Here is a 23,055-nt window from a genome sequence, read left to right on the forward strand (position 1 = left end):
CCCTCCCTTCTTTTTTGCACTACCATAGTGTCTGTCTTATTTTTCTTATCATATAAAAATTATGGCTAAAAGAAAGATTGTTGCTTTTGTTCTTTCATTCATTTCAACATGACTGGAAGAAGGTGCTGGGAAAGAGGTTGTAACCTGCTGAATGAGTTTGCTTTGATTCCTTGTAAGATATGGCTCCTTGTCAATCTAAGGATAAGGACAGACGGAGCCTCAATATGTCAGAGTGGGAATTCCCTCGAAGAGATCCAGCCAATGGCAGAAACTATAGCCTTGAATTCATTACACCCATTGCCAGGAATTGGTTTCTAGGCTCCACAAAGGCCAAATATTTGTTGTGAGGCATCTCTCTTCTCCATCATTACTTGGGAAAGGACAGCCTCTTCCCAGCAACCTCCTTCTTGGTAATACTTGAAGGCAAGAGAAGTGAGCTTTCCCCCTTATTTTCTTTCAAACAAGGATGTGACATTCTGCCACCAGAGGGGGAACGAACCCTACAAATGTGTCTCTTATGCAAAAAAGAAGTAAGAAATGAAAGGAAAGCAAGGAAGAGGGATGGGAGACTACTGGCCCATTGTGACTAGTTATTTTAGCAGAATACCAAAATCGAGGTTCTAAAGGGCCATACATCCAATATTCAGTATGACTGCCATTCTATCTGCTCCTAAAAAAGTGGTCCTAAGTCCATGATAACTTAATGGAAAGCAAAGACTCTGGTGGTCTTTCATAGCTTCCAATATTTGACAGACTAAAATCAGGACACATGTGGCCAAGCAACATCAGGATATGGCCAAGATGGCAAAAGTTATGAATGAGGAAGAACAGACAACTGAGGAGAGGCTGCAGCAGTATGTTTTTGCCTGAGACTACTAGGAAAGCCAAAGACCTCCTCCTCCTCCTCCTCCTCCTCCTCCTCCTCCTCCTCCTCCTCCTCCTCCTCCTCCTCCTCCTTTCCTCCCCTGCTTTTGCACTGTACATTTGGTTTTCAGTAACTGAAGTGAGCTGAAGATATGGGAGTAAAGTGAAAGGAGGAGACAGAACCTGGGACAATTGAAAAGCAACTGAAAAAGTGGGATGAGAGAATTATTCAGGACTATTAACTGCTAAATCAGGACAATTGGTATTTCAGTGAGTGTTTACTGGTTTATTTTGAGTCCTAACTATATTGAGGAAAGTAATCCAAAAGCCGATACTTCCCCTCCAAGCTCTATGAGTTTGCAAGGTTTATACGAATGCATAAAGACAGGAAATGATGAATGATGCTTATCTATTAATTTCATATAAAAGGCAAACAACAGTCAAGTTATTAAGTAGTCATTTTTCAGCCTATCTTTGACACAAATGCAACATGTATTTTGTTTAGACACAGGGAGTGCTGTACCTGTAGCCGATCATGAAGTTAGTATCCCAGGATCCCATAGGATGTTGGCAGGCATTTGAAGTGAAATTACGCCATTTTAAATGTATAGCGAGAAAGATTCTGGAATGATCAAGAAAGATTCTCAGAGAAGTTTCAGACCCGAGACAAGGCCTCTTGACAATAGCACATCTCAATATACAGGCAGTCCCAGAGTTGCAAACATGATATTTTCTGTAGGTTTCTTCTTAAGCTGAATTGGTTTGTAAGTCAGAACAGGTACATTTTTAAATGTAACTCCAGCTATATGTCTGACTGTCTGTCTGTCTGTTGGCTTGTTGTGGAAACAAAGATTGGTGAGAAAACTTCAGTGGAGACACATTTTCTCCATGATAACTCTTCCAAGAGTGAAATTCCTTTCTGAGGGGCAGATTTCTCTTGCTTCCTGTTGTCTCACCCACGCTTGTAACTATGAGTCATTTATAAGTCAGATGTTTGTAACTCAGGGACTGCCTGTATATTGTAAACATCGACCCTGAAAGAAATGTGTTTAAGAGAGCATTATTCTCAGCATGGCACATTTACTAGTAGCTGAATACTTATTTTGAGATTTTGTCAGCTCAAGGTCAGACCCAGAAAGCCAGGTGCTCCTCCTTGGGGTCTGTAATCCATTCACAGGAACAGGCTTGTCTTGGTCCTTCGTTACTTCTTAAAACAAACAAAACAAGATGCATTTATGCCTGGATGTTTTTGCTTTCACATCCGAGCCATGTGTGCCCAATAATCTCACCAAATCTCCAGGGAACTTGAAATCCTGTTGAAGTGAAACTGGGAAAGAACAATTCCTGGGCTCATGGTGCAAGTCTTGTGGCATCCCAGCTTCACAGACCACACTGCCTCACACACGTGCCTCAACTTCCTGGCCTGGCCTTGCTAGGAGGGAGAAGGAAATGAGACCATGACCCTCATGCCTATTTTGCTGTGTATTTGGTTAACTGGCTGTCTCAGCCCTCCCTTAGAGAGGCAGGGTTTTCCTCACTCTCTCTTGTTCTCCTTTTTATGAAGCCAATAGAACAAGGAGCCTTTGTTTGTGGGCTGCAGGGCAAGAAGGGGCAATGCCAAGCCAAGAAACCCAACACCTGCACCTTCCCCCCTCCCTCAACCTGATGGCTCATAAACCAGAAACATAAGAAAAACCATGTACCTGGTTGCTTCATAAAAAGTGAAATATATTGCTCCATAAATTAACGGAAAACAAGCTGCGAATTGACAACTTTAAAGGCAATACTAGTCACTAGAGCTTCCCTTTAGGAAGAAGCAAGAAACACAGTACTCAGAGTCTCATTAATGCTAACGCTTTGAGTCTTGGCACTTGGCCTTTTCCAGTGCTTCAACCTTTATCGGATTATGGAGCTGGAAGGGACAAACAGGGTTAATACAATTCCTAATTACAGTTGGCCCTCCACATTTGCAGGTTTGACATTGGCGGATTTGAATATCCCCAAATTCTATGTAAAATGTTATCTCCAAGAATCTCTATGTCCTCCAGTATCACTCTATTGTCAACTTCCACCTTCCTCTCCAGAACTTCCAATGAGATTCTGTGGTCAACTTCTGTTGAAAGGTGACCATAGTCTCATTCTAGGGAACCAGTGATTCCTAGAGAGGCTTTCTCTCAGACAAAAAAAGGCATTTTTTTATTTGCGGTTTTTACTTTTATGAGTGTCCTGTGACTCTAACCCAGAAAATGTGGAGGGCGGGCTATAGTGCTTTTATATCAAAATGTTAATTTCAATATTGGTTCTATCAGGTCCTTGATGTTCCCTTTGGTTAATGAATCCAAAGAGACAATACTTTAATTAATCGTCTCCAAAAAGAAGATCTCAAAAAGTGTAGTTGAGAGTAGATCAATGTTAAGTTGCTTTTTGGCTCTACTAGAGGCCGATATCCCAATTTTAAATTTACAATTTGCTATCTAAGAATCTCATAAGTGTTTTATGAAGCTGTTAGCCATTAATTTTGTAGGTCACTTTGCCAAAAAGGGAGGCCCTTCTTAGAAACCAATACAGTTAGGCCTTAAATAGTGATGATTTTTTAAAAAAACAAAACAAAACAAAAACAAAACATAATGCCTTTTCTCAGTTCTTGTGGGTTTATGGCCATGTTCTAGAGGCATTTCTCCTGACGTTTCGCCTGCATCTATGGCAGGCTTCCTCAGAGGTCTGCTGGAGCTGGGAAAAAAGGGGGTTTATATATCTGTGGAATGACCAGGGTGAGACAAAAGGCTTTTGTAAGTTGGGCTAGGTGTGAATCTTTTCAACTGACCACCTTGATTAGCATACAATGGGCTGACTGTGCCTGGAGCAAACTCTTCTTGAAAGGTGATTAGATGTCCCTGCCTGTTTTTCTCTCTGCTGTTTTAATTTTAGAATTTTTTTTAAAACTGGTAGCCAGATTTTGTTCATTTTCATGGTTTCTTCCTTTCTGTTGAAATTGTCCACATGTTTGTGGATTTCAATGGCTTCTCTGTGTAGTCTGACATGGTGGTTGTGAGAGTGGTCCAGCATTTTTGTGTTCTCAAATAAAATGCTGTGTCCAGGTTGGTTCATCAGGTGCTCTGCTATGGCTGATTTCTCTGGTTGGAGTAGTCTGCAGTGCCTTTCATGTTCCTGGATTCTTGTTTGGGCGCTGCGTTTGGTGGTCCCTATGTAGACTTGTCCACAGCTGCATGGTATACGGTAGACTCCTGCAGAGGTGAGAGGATCCCTCTTGTCCTTTGCTGAACGTAGCATTTGTTGGATTTTCTTGGTGGGTTTGTAGATTGTTTGTATGTTGTGTTTCCTCATCAGCTTTCCTATGCGGTCAGTGGTTCCCTTGATGTATGGCAGGAACACTTTTCCTCTGGGTGGATCTTCATCTTTACTCTTGTGGCTTGTTCTTGGTCTTGCAGCTCTTCTGATGTCTGAGGTGGAATATCCATTGGCCTGTAGAGCCCAGTTGAGGTGGTTCAGTTCATCTTGGAGGAGGTGGGGTTCACAGATTCTTTTTGCACGGTCTGCCAAGGCTTTAATGGTGCTTCTTTTTTGACTTGGGTGATGGTTGGAGTTTTTATGTAGATATCTATCTGTGTGTGTGGGTTTTCTGTAAACGGTGTGACCCAATTGTTGATCTGGTTTGCGGATGACTAGGACATCCAGAAAAGGCAGTCTTTCTTCCTTTTCTTTTTCCATAGTGAACTGGATGTTAGGGTGGATGCTGTTAAGATGTTCCAGGAACCTGTTGAGTTCTTTTTCTCCATGACTCCAAATGGTGAAGGTGTAATCCACATATCTGAACCATATAGTGGGCTTTTTGGTTGCTGTTTCAAGAGCTTGTTTTTCAAATTGTTCCATGTAGAAGTTAGCTATGACTGGGCTGAGAGGGCTCCCCATAGCTACTCCATCTTTCTGTTCGTAGAATTCATTGTCCCACTGAAAATAGCTGGTGGTGAGGCAATGGTGAAACAGCGCCGTGATGTCTTCTGGGAACCTCTGGTTGATGAGTGCCATGGTGTCTGCAACTGGGACCATGGTAAATAGAGACACCACATCGAAGCTGATCAGTTTGTCATTTGTATTTAGCTTGAGATTGCTGATTTTTTCAATGAAGTGGCCTTTTCTTTTTAATGCCTTTTCTCATTCCCTCAAAGGTGATACAAATATTGTTAGCCTCTTGTGACACATTAATTCTAGTGTAACCACACCTAGAACACTCTGTTGTTCTTGTTGCGTCATTTTAAGCAGGTGTTGTAGAAAAGCTGCAAACAAACAAAATGATCCAAGAGCTGGGTCAACTCTTCTATGAAGAAAGTGTACACCTGGGAGTTTTTAGGTTGGGAAGAAATAAGGGAAGTCATGGCAGAAATTACACTTTGTAGAAAACCTATAAACAGGAATTTGTTTTCCTTTCTCATAATGCTAGAATTGAAAGTTAAGTCAATGGAACTCAATCTGGAGTAAATGAAATGTAGACTTTGGACTGCATGCATACTTCTCTCACCTTGTTTCCTTCCTACCAAGAAAATGCTACAGGATAGAGGTGATTCCAGATTACAGCTGGATTTTATGGGTTCTTTTTTTTTAAAATGGGGATTAATTATTGTTTGGTGGTTTCTTTATTCCAATAGTTCTTGGGAGAGTCCAAGGTGAAATCTGAAGTCACCCCAGGAGTGGGTACAGTCTAATTGAATTCCTATATACTACCTGTAGTTTGCAGTCGATAGGAGTGCAGTTATTCAAATTAGGCTACACCAGTTCCTGGGGTGATTTCAGATTTCACCTAGGACTCATTCCAAAAGCTGACATTGTCTTTGTTTACTCTTTTGCTTGAGGGAAAGTTCTGGAGAACTCAAATATTTACAGACTGTTTTGCAACATTGGGTTGGCCTAATAAATTTATTACCCCTATATTAATTTTGGCACATTTAAAGCAGACTGGGAAAATGTGATTGATCTGCAGACCAATTTTCTTCCCTTGAGTCACACTAACTGCCAAAACTCACAAATATACAAAATAGAAATGGCTACTTCATGCCTGAAAAACTTTTAAAAATACTGCTTCACAGTGTACAGAAAAGGACTTGCAATCTACTTAAAATATCTGCTTCTAGAGCTTTCCAGGAGTTAATTCACTTTTTGAGTAGCTGCATTTTGTCCACTCTGAATTTAGACAAGCATTTATGTTTCAGGTACTAAAGCCCTCATTATTCTGTTTCAGTCTTTCCAGAACTTATATCTTGTTGGACTACTGAACCCATCATCCCCACCATTATAACCAGTAGTTGCAGATGACATGTCCCCAGAAGATTGGGGAAGACTATAGTTTAACCACCAACAAGCCATTATGTTCTGGGACTCTAAATTCTTGAGAATGATTGGAACCAGTGAAAGATTACCATGGACCACAGATGGTTGTTAGAACTACCAGTCTGTCAAATATTTGTTTTATTAAAACATTTATATCCTATCCTTTACCAATAGATGCTCTCTTTATGATTGCTGTATCTTTATGTTTACTGGATTCCTTAATATTGTTTCCCACTCTAGTTTCGCCAGAGGATGATGTGGCCAATATGGGGAAAGAAGGGTTGTTTGCTATGGTAGTCTTCTAATCTTTAGGCTGTTTCCTGCTTATTTGTCTGGCTTCCTTTCTCCTGCTGTGGAATTGAGTTCAACAGGCAGATCCGAGGAACTAAAGCCCTGGGACATGTGAAGTCCAAGTAACCCCCTATTTCTCTTACTTTATTTAGGACAGTGGTTCTCAACCTTCCTAATGCTGCGACCCCTTAATACAGTTCCTCATGTTGTGGTGACCCCCAACCATAACATTGTTTTCATTGCTACGTCATAACTGTAATGTTGCTACTGTTATGAATCGCAATGTAAATATCTGATATGTAGGATGGTTTTTCAATCACTGGACCAAATTTGGCACAAATACCCAATATGCCCAAATTTAAATACTGGTGGGGTTGGCAGGATTGATTTTGTCATTTGGGAGTTGAAGTTGCTGGGATTTATAGTTAACCTACAATCAAAGAGCATTCTGAACTCCACCAATGATGGAATTGAGCCAAACATGTCACACAGAACTCCCATGACCAACAAAAAAGTGTTTGGTGGGCATTTATCTTGAGTTTTGGAGTTGTAGTTCACCTACATCAAGAGAGCACTGAGGACTCAGACAATGCTGGATCTGGACCAAACTTGGCATGAATATTCAATATGCCAATGTGAACATTGGTAGTGTTTGGGGAAAATCAACCTTGACATTTGGGAATTGTAGTTGATGGCATTTATAGTACACCTACAATCAAAGCGCATTCTGAACCCCACCAAGAAAGAATTGGGCCAAACCTCCCACACAGACTCCCATGACCAACAGAAAATACTGTGTTTTCTGACGGTCTTTGGCGACCCCTCTGACACCTCATGACCACCACCACCACAACCCCCCCCCCCCCGGGTCCCCATCCCAGGTTGAGAAATGCTGCTTTAGGATAAAGAAGTAATGTTTTTTCTTTACTTTCCTCAAAATTACTTTTACTTTCATTATTCCAAAAAAGTGGTTTATTGCTTGTTAGTTTCTAAGAATGACAAGTGAGTTGATACTCACTTGTCATTATTTGAAATGCAAACTGCTACTTTGTTGCTCTGATGTTTTTTTAAAAAAAATACATATACAGATAGGGAAATGGCTCCGAATTCCACCCAAAGGTAACAGTTTTGGAGTGAGGAGTAAATATTATTACACTTAAGTGTTACCAGCCATCCTATTCTTTAAAAAATAACACCTCCCACTTTACTTGTCAAACCAATGTTACAGATGATAATGACATCAGCATCAAAACATAAACATATGAGAAACTAATGCTGAGGATAGATTTCCAGAGTAAGAATGAACGGCATAACCTTAATTACCAACATCATTTATCTAATTTAATGGAGCCATTCTGGCAGTGAGTTGCTGATATATAAGAGGAGGCAGGATATCAGTCTAAAGCTGAACCATTGCAGCAATGCAATGCTGTTGCTTCCTATAGGAGGCAAAGGGAAAGAAAGAGAATTTTGAAGAGGAGTGAAGGAGGCTTGAGTCTTCAAAAAAAGCCAGTGTTTATTAGCTTATTCTATCCACAGGAATTTCACATTACAGGCACAAAGTGGCCCTGCACTTGAATTCATCACAAGGAGCTCCTTATCAAGATGCTCTGGATCCCCGTTTTTTGTTACATTATTGATTTACAGCTATTTACAATGGAAAGTCTAGGTGCATCACTCAGACTGGCAAGGGGAAGGGAACAGGGAGGGTGAATGTGGTGGGCCCAGGGCTTCTAAACATGAAAGGTGAGCCCTTTTCTTGTTAACAGCAGGCAGAACAGCCCCACAGACCAAAGGGCATGTAGGACAGCCTTCAGTTCAACTGTGGAGACTGCCCCTTGCTGTGCAGACAGAAGCAAAAAAGTCCAAGACACAGCCCAGCTTCCATCCCAGCTCATCCAGTTTACACATTATTAGTAATGTGATACCTCTAGGATTAGTCTTTTCCAATATATGCACACTACTTGCACTCTTAGATTTGTGCTGCTTTCCCACAGCTTCTTAGAAGTAGCACAATGCGAAAGGGACCCCTGTTTGTGGCAAAGCAGGCATTTTCCTTGCATCAGTGCATAAGGTCACTGCTAGAGGGAATCAAAGTACAGAGATTCGGCAGATGTAGTTCAGTGTAACTTTGCAGGCAGGCAGAAACCTTCCAGATTAATCCAAACTGAGAAGCTGACCTTAATTTGTCTTGGAATATGGATCATAAAAGTCATGTCAGCCAAAAGAAATCAACCCAAAGGATAATTCTGAGACACAATAAAACTAAGAAAGAAAACCAAAGCAAAATCTTTGCTACAGAAAACCCTATGGTAAAAAAGCATTGCCTATGAAGGAAGAAACCTTAAAAAAAAATGGGGGACCTTTGACCTAAGAGACATCTTATTGAGTCCTGAGCACTGTTACTCTAAACATGCCCAGAAGCATAGTATTATTTTACATCATTTTCCTGGAATGCAATGTAGCTTTGGGAGCTGAGTAAGCCTGGGTTGAGTTTGGCTTTGGCAATGTTGGTTACCATATTCTTTATTTCTCTCTACTGTGCCTTAATTTATAATTATAATTTCCACATTTTTTCCAGAATCCTTGATGTCTGAATTTAGAATCAGAGAATTTCTCCTATACCCAGCACAGGTTATTGTTGCTTATATATGTGTCAAGAGCCCCCCCCCCCAATTGTCCCCTGGCTTTGCAAACAGAAACCTCTGCCCCCAGGTTGCTGTTTTCCACTCTAGATGACTCCCCAAACAATGGCTGTCCCTATTCCAAATTGCACAGTTGTCCATAACCCCAAAAGTCCATCTTATGTTTACATTTTTAAAACACCTTCTTTGTGCAGTGATGCCAGTCCTGACCTATATCTGCCAGCTTCACTGAAAATAACATTAGCTGAGTGGTGATGGTAAGGTAAGGATTCCTCTTACATGGGATACACTGAAGACTCACCGACTCATATTTTTTGTGGCAAGACAGCAGGCAGCTATCATTTTTGAGTCTACAAGAGCCCATTCTTTGGGGGCTTTGGCATGTTCTTGCCATCCTATCCTGCACCCAAGTCATCTATCTGGAGTGATCAAGATAATGCCACAAAACTCTTTCTAGGAACATTCAAGCACACTGGAGCCGGCTGCCCCATTCCTCCTTGGCTTGAATTCCATTGGCAAGTAGGCTGGTTCTTCAGGCCTTCAGTGAACAGAGTAAGATAAAATTATAATAAATAGCTAGGTTGGTAAACAGAGGCATGCATGCCTCCATGGACTGGCTGAGAAGAAGCCAGGACTCCTGATATCTATCCACAGATACTTCATCTTCCCTGCCACCTTCCCTCCCAAGTTGTCTTTGGCCTGAGAAGTATCTGAAGCATGCACTTCAAGAGAGTAACTTTGGTTCATATATACATTATTACACCTCCCTGGCATAGGCCTTGCATATGTCTGATAAACAAGCTCAAAGGAACCAGGTGTCTATGAGAAGAACTATACAAATCCTCCCACACTCTCTTTTGGTTGTTGCCTATTTCCATTATCTTTATACCACAGCTTCCACAGACAGTACCCCTTGTATCTCTCACAAGCCCACTTGGACTGTCTAAAAACATTTATAAAATTAAAACACCATCTCTTGACTACTCAAAAGTAGGATTACTCTTCTTGCGGTGGCACCACACAGGTCCATAGGTGGACATCTTTGATGGAATGCATTATTCTCCCTTAAATGGCCTAGGCCCCTTAAGAGATGCAGTTTCCATTGTACTGCTGGAATGTGCTTTGAGGCAGAAAAATGGTGAGAGGAACAAAAGTGCTAAAGTCTTTGTAGGTATGTGGGGTGCTCTGAATGGCAGCAGTTCTGAAGTCTTAGCCATGTTCATGGCTGTCCGGGTATGAAGACCCTTGCTCCACCATCCTGGATCTGTGGATTCCACCCTTGAGTCCTGTGTCCTTCAACAAAGAATTCCCTCATATTGACATGAGAGTCATGGGAGCAGCAACTTCGCCTTGGCCAGATGTGTGCTTTGAGTTGACAACGAGGTGGGGGAATAACTGGCCCTTGTTTCCCTCCCCTCCAATTAATCAATCCATTATTAGAAAGTACCACCAAAAAAGTGGGGAAAGGAATAGAGCATGATGCCGATGGGATGCCTCCAGGTTCCTTGCTTCTCACCGCAAGATAAGATTTACCTAGATTATGTACAACCTACAAATAAATACTGTCTTGAAAGGAGTCAGTGTGCTTGTGTGTCTTTTTGTGTATGCATGTATGAATATATATATATTTATATATATATATTTATTTATAGATATTTTAATATTAAAATGGGGAGGAAGGGGAAATTATGCATTGTCACTACACATTCCCATCTGGATGCCAGTTTCATGTCTGTTGGTCCCCTTCTGGTGGGTGATTCCGGCGGTTACGGGGTTTCTTCTGATCATGCAGCTCTTTAGCCTTTAGATTAGCTAGAGTCTCCTTATGGTTGGAGGCCACGTGCCGCCAGTAGCCCTGGCAGTACTGGTTGATGAGTCCCATTTCAGGCTGGGTCAGCAGCTGTACCAGGTCATGGTAGTGAGAGCTGAAGGTGCCCGGCAGGCCGGCCCGCACAGCAGCCGCAGAGGGGGCAGGGGCCTCCGACTGAAAGAGCACAGCATGGATGGTCTCGCTGCTCAGGACGTGCAGCTGCACTTTGGCCACCGTGTGCTTGAAGTTGTTCTCTGTGGCTGTGCAGGAATAGAGGCCCCCATCCGAGAGCTGCAAGGACCGCAACAGCAGCCCCTGCTCTGTCCTCAGTACTCGGCCTTCTGTGCGCAGCTGAAGGAGAGAGAAATGCCAAAGGGTGACTGCTATGAGCAACATCAAAACAACAGAGTTGGGATACATTGAAGAACACAGCCCACTTCTATCCTTAACAAACACTCTCAGTGTGAATTTGTTTCTGATTCTCAGTCTTCTTGCTTTCACTTACAATTTCCTGTTATAGGAGCCGTGTTCTTTCCCCATCCCACTACAGTCCTGACTGCCAGTAATTTCATCAAAAAAATTACAGTCTAGTCCTCCATATTTGTGTGTTTGACTTTTTGCAGATGGGGTTATTTGCAGATCTCTCTGTTTTACCATTTTTGCAGGGAGTCTTGTACCTCTAATCTTACCAAATGTGGAAGCTACGATCCTTTTACTCAGGAAGTGGGATATATCTATGTTTATGGCTGTGACTAGGATGAAGTAAGACTGTTTCCAGTGATAAGCTTTCTAAAGGAGGGCTTGGAAGCGAAAAATGTAATATAACGTGCTTTAATCTTGAAAGCATAAATATAACATTTGCAATGAAAAGAGAAGGCCAACTATGCTCCCTTCTCAGTCACTAACTGTGATGAAAAATTTGTTTTGCCTCCCCTTCCCATTTCCCCAAACTTCATCCTAGAAATCCCAGGGAGCCTGTCAGTGTTACAGGAGGGGTGGGGTCTTTGCACCTCTTTCCTTCGGTCACTGTTGTCCTTTTGGAGGAGCCACTTGATGGTGGCCTGAGGCGAGCGAGGCTGACACTCTAGAAAGGCTGTGCTTCCCTCTACACCATATTGGACAGCCTCTACTGTGTTCTTGCTGGCTGGAAGTGGAAAGAGAGCATATGAGGACAAATTAGATTTCACACACTTCCTAGAAATATATAGCCACTGTCAAAAGAAGATGAGGCTCACCATGGCCACCTTTTATTTACTCAACCATCTTTCATAGTGGACTAATTCTTGATCTATCATTGAGTGTGCACATCTCTTAGAAAGCACCGTAACTGTTTTTTGATGTAAGCCTTACATATGTTTGTGTGAGGGTGTGTACACAACATGTGCACACACATTCACTAATCTGCCACAATTTTGTGTCACTGAATAGTACTCCTGCAGACATGAGGGTGCATCTATGCTGTAGAATGAATGCAATTGGCACCACTTTGAACTGCCATAGCTCAATGCTATGGAATCCTGGGATTTGTGGTTTGGTGAGGCACCAGCACTCTTGGGCAGAGAAGGCAAAAGACCTTGTAAAACTACAACTGCCATGAATCCACAGCACTGAGCCATAGTAATTAAATTGTGTCAAACTACATTAATTATCTATACATATATTAAGTATAGATCAGGCCTGGGCAAACCTTGGCCCTCCAGGTGTTTTGGACTTCAACTCCAGAAATCCCAGCCAGTTTACTAGCTGTTATGAATTGTGGGAATTGAAGTCCAAAACATCTGTTAAGAATTGTGGGAGTTGAAATCAAAAACATCTGGAAAACTACATTAGTTATATAGTATAGACCAGGCATGGGCAAACCTTGGCCCTCCAGGTATTTTGGACTCCACCTCCAGAAATTCTATCCAGTTTACTGACTGTTAGGAATTGTGGGAGTTGAAGTCCAAAACATCTGGAGGTCTGAAGTTTGCCCATGCTTGGTGTGGATGCATCCATGGCCATACACGTAAAATAATGAAAAACTAATTTAGGCAGAAGTCTCATGTTGTCTTTTATTCCTGGCTATTCTCCTACCACTCCTCTATTTGAGATATTTGCATAATTGCATCCTTTCATCTGGATTCTAATTTTGTCTAAAATAATGCAGTGTGGAATACAATACCATGAAACCTGTTCAAAAATAAATCCCTCTAATTTACTGTAGGGGCAAGTTCAATCCAGACGTTTTTGAACTACAAGTCCCAGCATTCCCCTACATTGGCTAGGGTGGAATGATGCATGATTCCCACCCCTCATTTAATGGGATGTACCTAAGAAAGTGTGTACAGTTGCAGCCACAACTAATTATAATGTTGCTCATATTATCTGCCAGATCTTTATCAAAAGCAAAATGTGGATATTTCATGTTTTGTAAGAAAGATCTACAGTGGAATGAAAAGGTACAAAAATACTTGTTTAAATGCATCCTTATACTTCAGCCAAATTGCTTTTTTACTGTCTCCTTCCATCTGTTCAGTGTAAAAAGATCATTTCCTGTTTTATCTGCCTATATTGGATGCCAAGAAAGTCAAATGTCTACACCAAGCAAAACCACACTCCTTTAACTGAATAAAACATTGCTGTTTGGAATACATTTGTTATACTTATGTGCTTAGTATTTTACCAGATAACCTGGTTTCTATATACAGTACTTTATATTTTTGTCAAAATTGATGCAGCCCACAGGAAAAAAAGACATGGAATGAGATACAAAACAAGTTGTGGTTGAAGAAATATTCAGCTCCCCCCACCCCAGCACACACATATACATGTTACCACAGTTTGTTGTGTCATAACCTGGAATTCACATGGGATTTAATATAGTTGATGTACACTTGATATACACAAGGTTCAAAGTATTTTTATTCTGATATGTATGATGAGTACACGAAAACAAAGTGAGATTTATTTATTTATTGTTCATGCCCCTGAGTCAATATTTGGTAGAAGCACTTTTAGCCACAAGTACAGGTGTGAGTCTTCTTGAGAGAGCCTTTAGCAGCTTTGTAAATTTGGATTCTGTCTATTTTCCCCATTTTTCTTCACAAAATTGTACCAGCTCTGTCAGGTTGGCTGGGGATTGTTGGGGTACAGCAACTATCACGTCTTCTCAATCTGGTTGACTAGGCCATTCTGAGGCACCCAGCACACATAAATTTGTACCATTTTCCTTTCCAAGATGGCTCCTGGTGCACTATTAAATGGGAGGAAAGCCAGGCATTTTCTACACTGCTTGGATTTTGCTGAAGGAAAGAACTGAATATAGAAGAAGCAAACTGGAAGTTAGGGATGGGGTTTGGTTGTAATACAGGAATCTAACTCTCATTGCAGGGAGAGTGTCCAGTTCCTTGCCTTTTGGGGGGTGAAAGGCCAGCCATCTTATTTGGCAATCATTATTGCCAAAAGATAAGGCCACATTATAATACACCTCTCAGCTCTGCTCTGTCCTACAGTCATCTGTAGATAGTGAGTTAGGAGCAACCAACATAGTTATCTTCTGAGACTTTCACAGCTGTGATCGGGAGGAATGCTATGCTCTCTTCTCTAGGCATTGTGTGTATCTGTGTTTGTGTGTGTGTGGGGGGGGGGGGGGAGCACTAACCGTTGGAGTTGTAACCCCTGCACTGACGAATGGGGTTGCCATGCCGGACATCCTGGCGCCTGCTCCGCCTGTGGGGTGTGAAAAAAGCAGCTAGGTAAGAATCTGGAAACTGATCTCTTCCCAGTAGCAGTAGGAATGCCACAAAGTGAAAACCCCTTCCCACTCACTGTAAAATTGCTTTTTAGCCTTGTCTCTAGGCAGTAGATCCTGAAATAATTTGAGTTAATAATGGCATCCTCAAATCCTTCCATTATGTATTTCCTGCTCTGAAACAATAATCTTAACCCTTCCTAGATTGTACTGCTTGGAATTCCACTAGCCTATGTATCTCCTGTAATGATCCTTGGCTACAATCCAGTATATGTCTTGTCTCCATGAGACCACAACTATGTATTCGCTGTGAATTGACAATTGACTGTTCCTATGACATACAGTGCTTTTAAACTTACTTTGTCCTGCTTTTAACAAAGCCAGGGGATTCTCCAGAGTCTGCCGGAAATTCAGAAGTATCCTGGGGCTTCAAGGCAGTCTGAACAGTGGGATTGGATCCAATTTGATTTGATTTGCTCTCTAGATGGACATTACTGCCATCAACTTTTCCCTGTACCTATCGGTGTAGATTAGCCTGAGACTGCCTCTGAACTAAAACTTGGAAAGTTAAATTATTTGAAGTTTTGCAGGGAATCCCACTTTATGTCAACACAGTGAATGATCTAGAAGGCTGGCACAATCAATTTTCAAAGACAAACCCAAAACACTCCCAGTTTTCTTGGAAATAGCATATTTTCCACAAGGTTCTTGCCCCCAGAACCATCTTTTAAAGATTTCCCCAAATAGTCTCAGTGAACACAGTTATCACTTGCCATCCTCTCAGCTTTACAGTACCTCTTGGAGGAAGCAGAGTAACGTGAACAGGACTTGCCATCCCAGGCACAGTAGGGGTCCCTGGCAAGGCAGCAGTCAGCACAGGCCTCTCCGTACACATCACAGCGGTGAAGGGCCAAGTGTGTAAGTCCAATGGTTGAAGAAACATAGAGCTGTTGCTGTTAGGCATCAAAGTAATATTCAGAATGTCAATGGAGGGCTACAAGTTCTTCTGCTCCCACACTGGGCAGGGATGTTTGTTTTATTTGAGAGCAAATGAGCAGAAACACTCTCCTTTACCCATCCACCCACATCTCTTTTCCAATCCACCCAGAACCCCCTTGATCACTGCAACAGCAGATCCTCAAGAGGTTTAAAGAATGCCAAGAAGTGGAAGGTGGGGAAGGTGGGAGTCACAACCTTATATTTTCTGGCCTTTCACCAAGATAGTCCCAACTAAAAAATATAACATTCTTTCCTTCCTTGTGCCAAGCCAAGGGCTGATTCAGTAATTCCCCCAAGAAGGGAAATATACACTCACTCTTTTGGAAGAGATGGTCATGGTCTTGATGGGGGCTGGAACCTATAGGAGAACCACATTATGGTAAAAACAGAAGTCAGGGTTGGTCAAAACATATTTTAGCACTGACCAAAATGTCACAGAAGTGTGCAAGTTATCACAAAAAAACAAAAATGGGTTGGGTAAAGTGTGTGTGTGTGTGCATGTGTGTGTGTGTGTGTGTGTGTGTGTAAGACAAAAAATGGACTGGATCATATGGTCAATAGTCTAGACAAGATGGACATTGCAGATAGAGTGAAGAAGAGTTCATTGTGAAGGTCTCATGTTACAACTGATGTGGTTTGCCAAGATGCACAGACAATGCTGCTCTCCATCACTGGAGACAAAAAGGCAGGCTAAAACGCACTGCCTTTGTCAAAGCACACTGGCTCATTAGGCACATTATGGTAGTTAATTAGTTAATTCATGCCTTCAACAGAAAGAGAGGGGGGAGAGAGAGAGATTGCTTTTCTGGGGGGTCTTTGGAGCACTTTAGAGAGAATCTAAGTGGAAAAGTGAGCAACCCAATCTTACGAATGTAAGTGGACAAGTTTCCTTTGGTTGGTTGGTCAGTGTAACAATCTAGGGTCTGAAATCCTACTATCATCACTTCTAGAAATTTTAGATAGAATGTTTTGAGTATTTCACCTTTTTTGCAACACTTCTAGATAAGAAAGAAACAAGCATTATCATCTCTTTGCTTTGAGATAATGATGCCGAGGAAAAAGAGTGTTCTGCCTTGGGCCACCTGCTGACTTAACAGCTGAGATGAATCTTGAAAAAGGAACCTGACAGCTCACAGTAACCACCAATATCTCACCCCAGTTCCTAATCCCACATACTTCACAGGATCTCAGAATACCAGGTACAAACTGTACCTTACCTTGAACACTTCCACTTCTTCTAGCATCAGTTCTTCTGTTTCCATATCATCTTTAGGCAAGACTATTACTTTCTGGACTGTACCATGATCTGAAACAAAAATATAACAAAAGAAACTGAGTTTCTATTGATTCTTCTCTTTTTCATCCTTTCTGGTCCGAAGTGTGATGTTTCAGTATTAATATCAACATGGCTGATAGCACTAGCCAACTCTCCAAATATTCTGTTTTAGAGAATTGGCTGGATGAATCTCTTTGATCCAGAATTCTGTAATAAAAAGATCATCACCGAGAGAGACCAATTTCATATAAATGGCTGCAGCTATCTGTATGCATTCAGTCTTAATATTTTGTGATTCCAACATTTTCAAAACTGCTAACATTTTCAACAGAATTCAATGTCCATGGCAGGAGTTGGGAATCTTTTGTGACTCCAGGACTGGATTGGATCCAGAGAAACACATAGAGGCCACAAATAAGTATACACCCTGTGAATTTTGCCTGCTCCTTCCTCCCACAAGTGAAGAAAACAAGGAATAGGGCAGGTTGGCTCCTAAATGAGCCAGTCTTAAGAGTTTGGTTTCCAAAAGGGGGTATGCTCCAAAGGAACAGCTTTATCAGTGGGATCTTCAATCCTTTGGGGCTAGCTTAAAGGGGATAGGGAAAGAAGGTTGTACAAGGATGTCATGGATAGTTATATGGGCAGGAAACATTTCTAGGACAAAAAGAAAAACTGAATTGCCACAGTTAAAGAAAGGATATTGATACAAACACACTTGTGCTCTGTGATGGATAACAAGATCATGGGGATACTTGAAAATTATAGTCATAAAGGGGAAAAGAGAGCAATCACATGCAAGTCTCAAAGAACCAAATGGAACTGGCTTATATAAATGTATAATGTGATACTTTCAGAGATCTGGACCAGGCATGCCCTTCTTTGGCCTGTCCAACACTGACCCTTTATAATAATGATTTCACTTCTGAAGGTTCCTCACACCCTCTAGGTAGGAGGGTATGGCCAGTATTGTTTTGCTTTTTCTATCCCTGACCTGTTTTAGGCAAGGAAGTTACTTCTGGTTTTGAAAAAAAAAGACCCCAATCCTTAGGGCTAAAACAGACCAAAGGGTCAGGGAAAAGTGGCAAAACCCCCCTATGTGATAACCTTCCCCAACACAATTAGATCAGTACCCTTCCTCCTGGAAAAAGGGTAAAGACTTGGCTGTGGGACCAAGACTTTGGGCAGTGAGCAGTATAAGGAATGATCAGGGATTATGTGCAATAGATACGATATTTGGAACGGCCTGAACTATGATTGTTGGATTGTGTGATTTTAATTGTTTATATTGATATGTTTTTAATTCCAAGTTTTAATGTTGAGTGATGTCACATTTTATGATTTAATTGATAATAGTATGTTATTATCATTATATTAGATTTCTGTATGTGAGGCATTGAATTTTGCCCTAATTTGTTGGGAACTGCTTTGAGTCCTCCGCTGAGGTGAGAAAAGTGGTATATAAGTGAAGTAAAGGAAGGAAGGAAGGAAGAAGACACACACACACATTTTTAAAAAGAATCCTACACAATAAGGAAATTACTCTCTGAGTTACAGGTCCCTGTGTACAACTTCAGTTGAAGTTAGGTTTCAACTAACACGATACTACTGACATTAATGTTGTCTTGAGCTTCTCGTGATAAATTGACACAATTGTCTCTTTTGAAGTATGACTTCAAGAGAGGTTTTTGCTCCATCTTGCACATAGCTGTATTGCCCTCATAACAGAAAACTACATATTTCTCTCCAATATTTGCTGGTTTCACATTTTGCAGATCTGATTATTTATGGATTTGATTAGTATGTCCTTCCAGAAAATCCCTTCTAGCACAACTCTATGGACAACTTTTGCCATAGAGCTGCAATGGAGAATCTAGTTTCCTAGAGATAATGCTTCTCTGATCACAGAATTACACTGGAGGATCTGAGGATTATTAGGATATAGTACAGTTTCACTTTTTAAAAGGTTTTACAGCAGGTGTGCACATACTGGTGTGGACAGATTTTGAGAGGAAGTCTCATAGCAAGTTAAAAAGCCTATACTTTGACATAATCAAGACTGAATTGTCAATGAAATAAAAGAATAGAAGGGAGGAAGTGCTTTAAAATTGGCCGTTTATTGTTAAAATAACCCACAACAGAGTTTCCAAGGACACAGTACATATGCTCTGAAACACATAAGGTGGGGAGGAAGTCCTTCTCTCGTAGAGTTGCCAGAATGAAAACTGGAGACAGCTTTGCTCCTTTCATGACTGTTTGGAAGTGGGAATTTCAGCAGTTGCTTAGTATTTTAATGCATGACAAGCAACACCTGCTAAAATTCCCTCTTATAAGCAACAATTAAAAGGCCCATGAGCCAACTCCAATTTAGCAGCTCTACTAATGCTCTTCTTGCCCTTTTTATGACCAGCAACCCTGCTTAATGCATTCTCATAACTGATCTCTTTTGAACCATGAACCTGAATCTTGATTACCAGTTCATGTAGCTAGAAAGGAAACCGAAAGAGGCATATCTTGTCCAGGCTGCAAAGCCATTCCTCCATTCTGTCTGCAATCTGAACTGAATTCATCCATCCATTCATTCCATGAGGTGGCCCAAATTCCACAGATCATTCAGAGGTTTTTGCTTCTTTTTGCAGCAGGAAGCAACCCAGATCTGGAGATTCGTTACACCTATGACCAGAAAGAAAGAGGAGACTCCCTACAGAGTATGACAGGTGGCGGTGGGGCTGTGCACAAACTGTGCCGGGTGCGGTGCAACAATCTAGGCAGCCCAAGCAACAGCTGTGCAGAGACAAAGCCTCTGCCAGCTAATGTGAACTTTCTGGGTCGTTAGCATTCCTGGCCACCTGCTTGGAGGGCTGGCTGTGCTCCCCGGCCTGCTGGGAGACAAGGGACTCACCTACAGCAGAAGGGATGGCATGCAAGCTTTCTCCCCACTGTGACTAGACTACACATGTCCTCCTTCTCATATGAATGCACTTAAACCAGACATCTCTTCATCTAATCTTTGTCCTTTTCTTCACCAACTTTGTGGGCAGCAAAATTATTTTACTCCACTGCTTGGATGCAAGGCTGGATGCAAGCAGAAAACCTCTGCTAGTTTCCAGGAAAAGTGCATGCTGCCCAGTTCAAACTGGGAGGACGTTACCCACTCACTAAGCTGAGAGCAGAATGCTGATACTACTAAAGATAGGCAGGATGAACATTTCTTATATGAAATTCCAAATTCAGAAATACTCCAAAATTACCCATATAGGGAGATAGGGACACATCTGCTCTTTGATGGTTCAATGTGCACAAACTTAGTTTCATACGCAAAATTATTTAAAATATTGTGTATAAAATTACTTTCAGGCAAAGTGCATAAGGTGTATATTTAAACAATAAAAGAATGCAATGTTTAGATTTGGATCCCATCTCCAAAATATCTCATTATGCAAATAAAGATATTTCAAAATCCAAAACTCTTCTGTTTCCAAACATTTTGGACCATATATGCTCGACCTATAGTTTTGTGCTCTTTCATACCTATGCATAGGCGAGCCAGACAACTTGGTGTGTTCCAGATATTTTGGTCCACAACCTCTCTTCCTGTACTAGCTTTGGTTGATAGGAGGTGTGGTGTAACTCAGAGGATACAAGTTTGCCTGTCTTAGTTTTGGATAAAGGCAAGGCCTGAGCTTCTTGGTGGCCAGATTTGTGAACAGGAGTTTGGATGAGATTTCAAGGGAATTCTCACATTGGGTTGTAGGTTTTTTTGGGCTATATGGCCATGTTCTAGAGGCATTCTCTCCTGACGTTTCACCTGCATCTATGGTAAGCCTCCTCAGAGGTTGTGAGGTCTTAGCATCATAGGAGCTCCTAGAGACTTTGTTGTTCACTCAGGCCTGAAACATCTTAACTGAAATTCTAGTCCACATAATTCTTTAAGTTTAGGTCTAATGCCTAAGAGTTATTGGTTTGGCCTGGGGGGGACCCCAAGGAAGGGGCTTGCTGACTGAGCAAGGAATGGAGAACTGGCAAGGAATGGAATTGTAGACACCATGGGTAATGAGTAAGCTAATTTCACCATGAATAAAGTAGTAGTATTTTCAGTTAATATTTAGGAAGGGAACAAAGGGATAAATTCTTTACAGTGGGGTTCCTATTATGCATTTCCATCTGTTTTATATCTTTTATTTAGGGCTTTAAATTTTGCAACCAGACATTGCAGTACAGCTCAGCAGAACTGGCAGAAATGTCCTGCAATCAAGTCCTGCACTGACATCTCAATAGATGACTGGAATTTTTGGGACAACACATGCACATCTAATTTTATATATAATTTGTTGTAATTTTAAAATATATATTTGGACTTAAATTGTGTTTGAAATAATCGATTATTGTTTTCCCAATAGAACCCAGAAAGAAGCAGATAAGCACCCATCTGTAGGAAAAGGGGAAATCGTTCCACATGAAACTTCTGGAAAAAGGTCTTAGGAACCAGTGGATCCCAGTTTGATTTTTTGCATCTTTTAAATGAATGTCTTGGGGAAAAATATATGCTCTTGTGCTCCTGAAATAGCATCTTAGCACAATATCTGGAACGACTATTCCCATCACTCCCTTTCAATGGACTGTGCATTAGCTTGTTTCCAAATCTAACTGGATAAGGAGTACTGGTGAGGATGGTAAACAGGAAAATACAAAAAAAAATTCTTCTCAGGCAGATGTTTACCCCAGTGACTGAATCAACCCAAAGTACTCATTTTTTTAGATTGGGAAAGAGTGCTGATAGTATGGTGGATGGGAGGGTATTTGTGTGTTCTCTTCAGTGCACATCAGTGGGTACCTGTGCCCAGGAAAAGCACCTCATAGCGCCCATCAGCTGCATCCACCTGGTCCACGGCAATAGTTGTGAACTTGTAGTTGACGTTGGTCCTCACTACTAGCGGCTGGCGGTGTATGGGGTACACACCATTGTACATCATGGGATGAGTGCGCATGAAATTGATAACCTCATCAGGATAGTCCTTCGTAGATTTCATTGAGGGTGTGAATGTCCCTCCTGGACACTGGAAAATGAAGGCAGAAAAATATGACAGTTGGTACAGAAGGCAAGGCATAAAACCCTGTTCTAGGACTTCTCCTTGATTTAGCAGGAATATAACACGGCCCAATTGTAGGTTCAATCTAGTTATGGGTTCTTCCTGTCTGCTCTCATAGTACAACTCCTGAATCCATATGCCTCCTTCAAGTAATGCACAATATGGCAACTTTTTACAGGATGATTCTTTCCTCTCCTGTCCAACATGGATATCAACTGCTAAGATATATCAGGTAAAAATGCTTTAAAGCCTCTGATGCTTTTTACTCAAGCAAAAAGAGAAGTTTGAAGACTCTTCCATATTTATGTTGGGCAGAGAACAAATTTTTGGATACTGGTACATTTCACTCAACTTTCCTTCAGTTCCCTTACCATACAGGATGCTATCGTACTCTTTAGATTTTTGCTGGGTTGAGGGGAAATTATATTATTTTTGTGATGGGAACTCTTACGTTGGGGGTGGGCGATAGTTATTCTCACAAAGCTTCAGAATCTCATCTGACCAAGCAGCTAAGTTAGGAGAGTCAAGACAGCCTGTTTCTTGCATTTCTGGAGGCCTCTCCACAGAACAGTTAAGAACATATATCTATTCTTTTGGGCCCTACTCCATGTATAAAGCAAAAGACACCAGAGAGCTATATTCTCCAGGCCAATAAAATAAAACAATGAGTTGTCCTAAGTTTTGGGTATTTTGCCAACAACCAAGGGATGCCAGCAAATGAGTCTAGAGACCACCAACATGGAGAGGAAGCACTAATCAGCCTCCCACGCTGTGGCCAAATGTCAAGTAGTGAGCAGGGCTGAAAAGCACTTGGCTCCATCATAGCAAAGGATATGGATACCAGGGGAGGCCGGAGGAGCAAAACCAAGGAGGAACAGTGCAGATATTGAGAGTGAGAAAGAATCATGATAAGATGTATGTACATAGGGAGTGAACATAAAGCAGAAGGAGACACAGCAGCCGTAACAGCTGATCTCAAGAAGATGCACACTGAACAGGAAGAACAACCC

General features: G+C 41.4%; 1 protein-coding gene across 3 annotated transcripts in view; it reads right to left on the minus strand.

Annotated features, from left to right (window-relative positions):
* Positions 1-7,996: 7,996 nt before the first annotated feature.
* The window catches only part of SEMA3F (semaphorin 3F), a 166,777-nt gene continuing 151,718 nt past the window's right edge, over positions 7,997-23,055 (minus strand). For all 3 annotated transcript variants that reach the window (XM_060765747.2, XM_060765748.2, XM_060765746.2), the window contains 7 exons: positions 21,790-22,012; positions 16,900-16,988; positions 15,999-16,040; positions 15,479-15,636; positions 14,594-14,661; positions 11,964-12,097; positions 7,997-11,304 (listed from right to left, as the gene is read on the minus strand). In XM_060765747.2, coding sequence (XP_060621730.2) covers positions 10,870-11,304; positions 11,964-12,097; positions 14,594-14,661; positions 15,479-15,636; positions 15,999-16,040; positions 16,900-16,988; positions 21,790-22,012 — 1,149 coding nt within the window. In that variant the 3' untranslated portion in view covers positions 7,997-10,869. The remainder of the gene's footprint in view (positions 11,305-11,963; positions 12,098-14,593; positions 14,662-15,478; positions 15,637-15,998; positions 16,041-16,899; positions 16,989-21,789; positions 22,013-23,055) is intronic.

This window comes from Anolis sagrei, chromosome 2 (genome assembly GCF_037176765.1).
Source record: "Anolis sagrei isolate rAnoSag1 chromosome 2, rAnoSag1.mat, whole genome shotgun sequence".
NCBI classification, from domain to species: Eukaryota; Metazoa; Chordata; class Lepidosauria; order Squamata; family Dactyloidae; genus Anolis; species Anolis sagrei.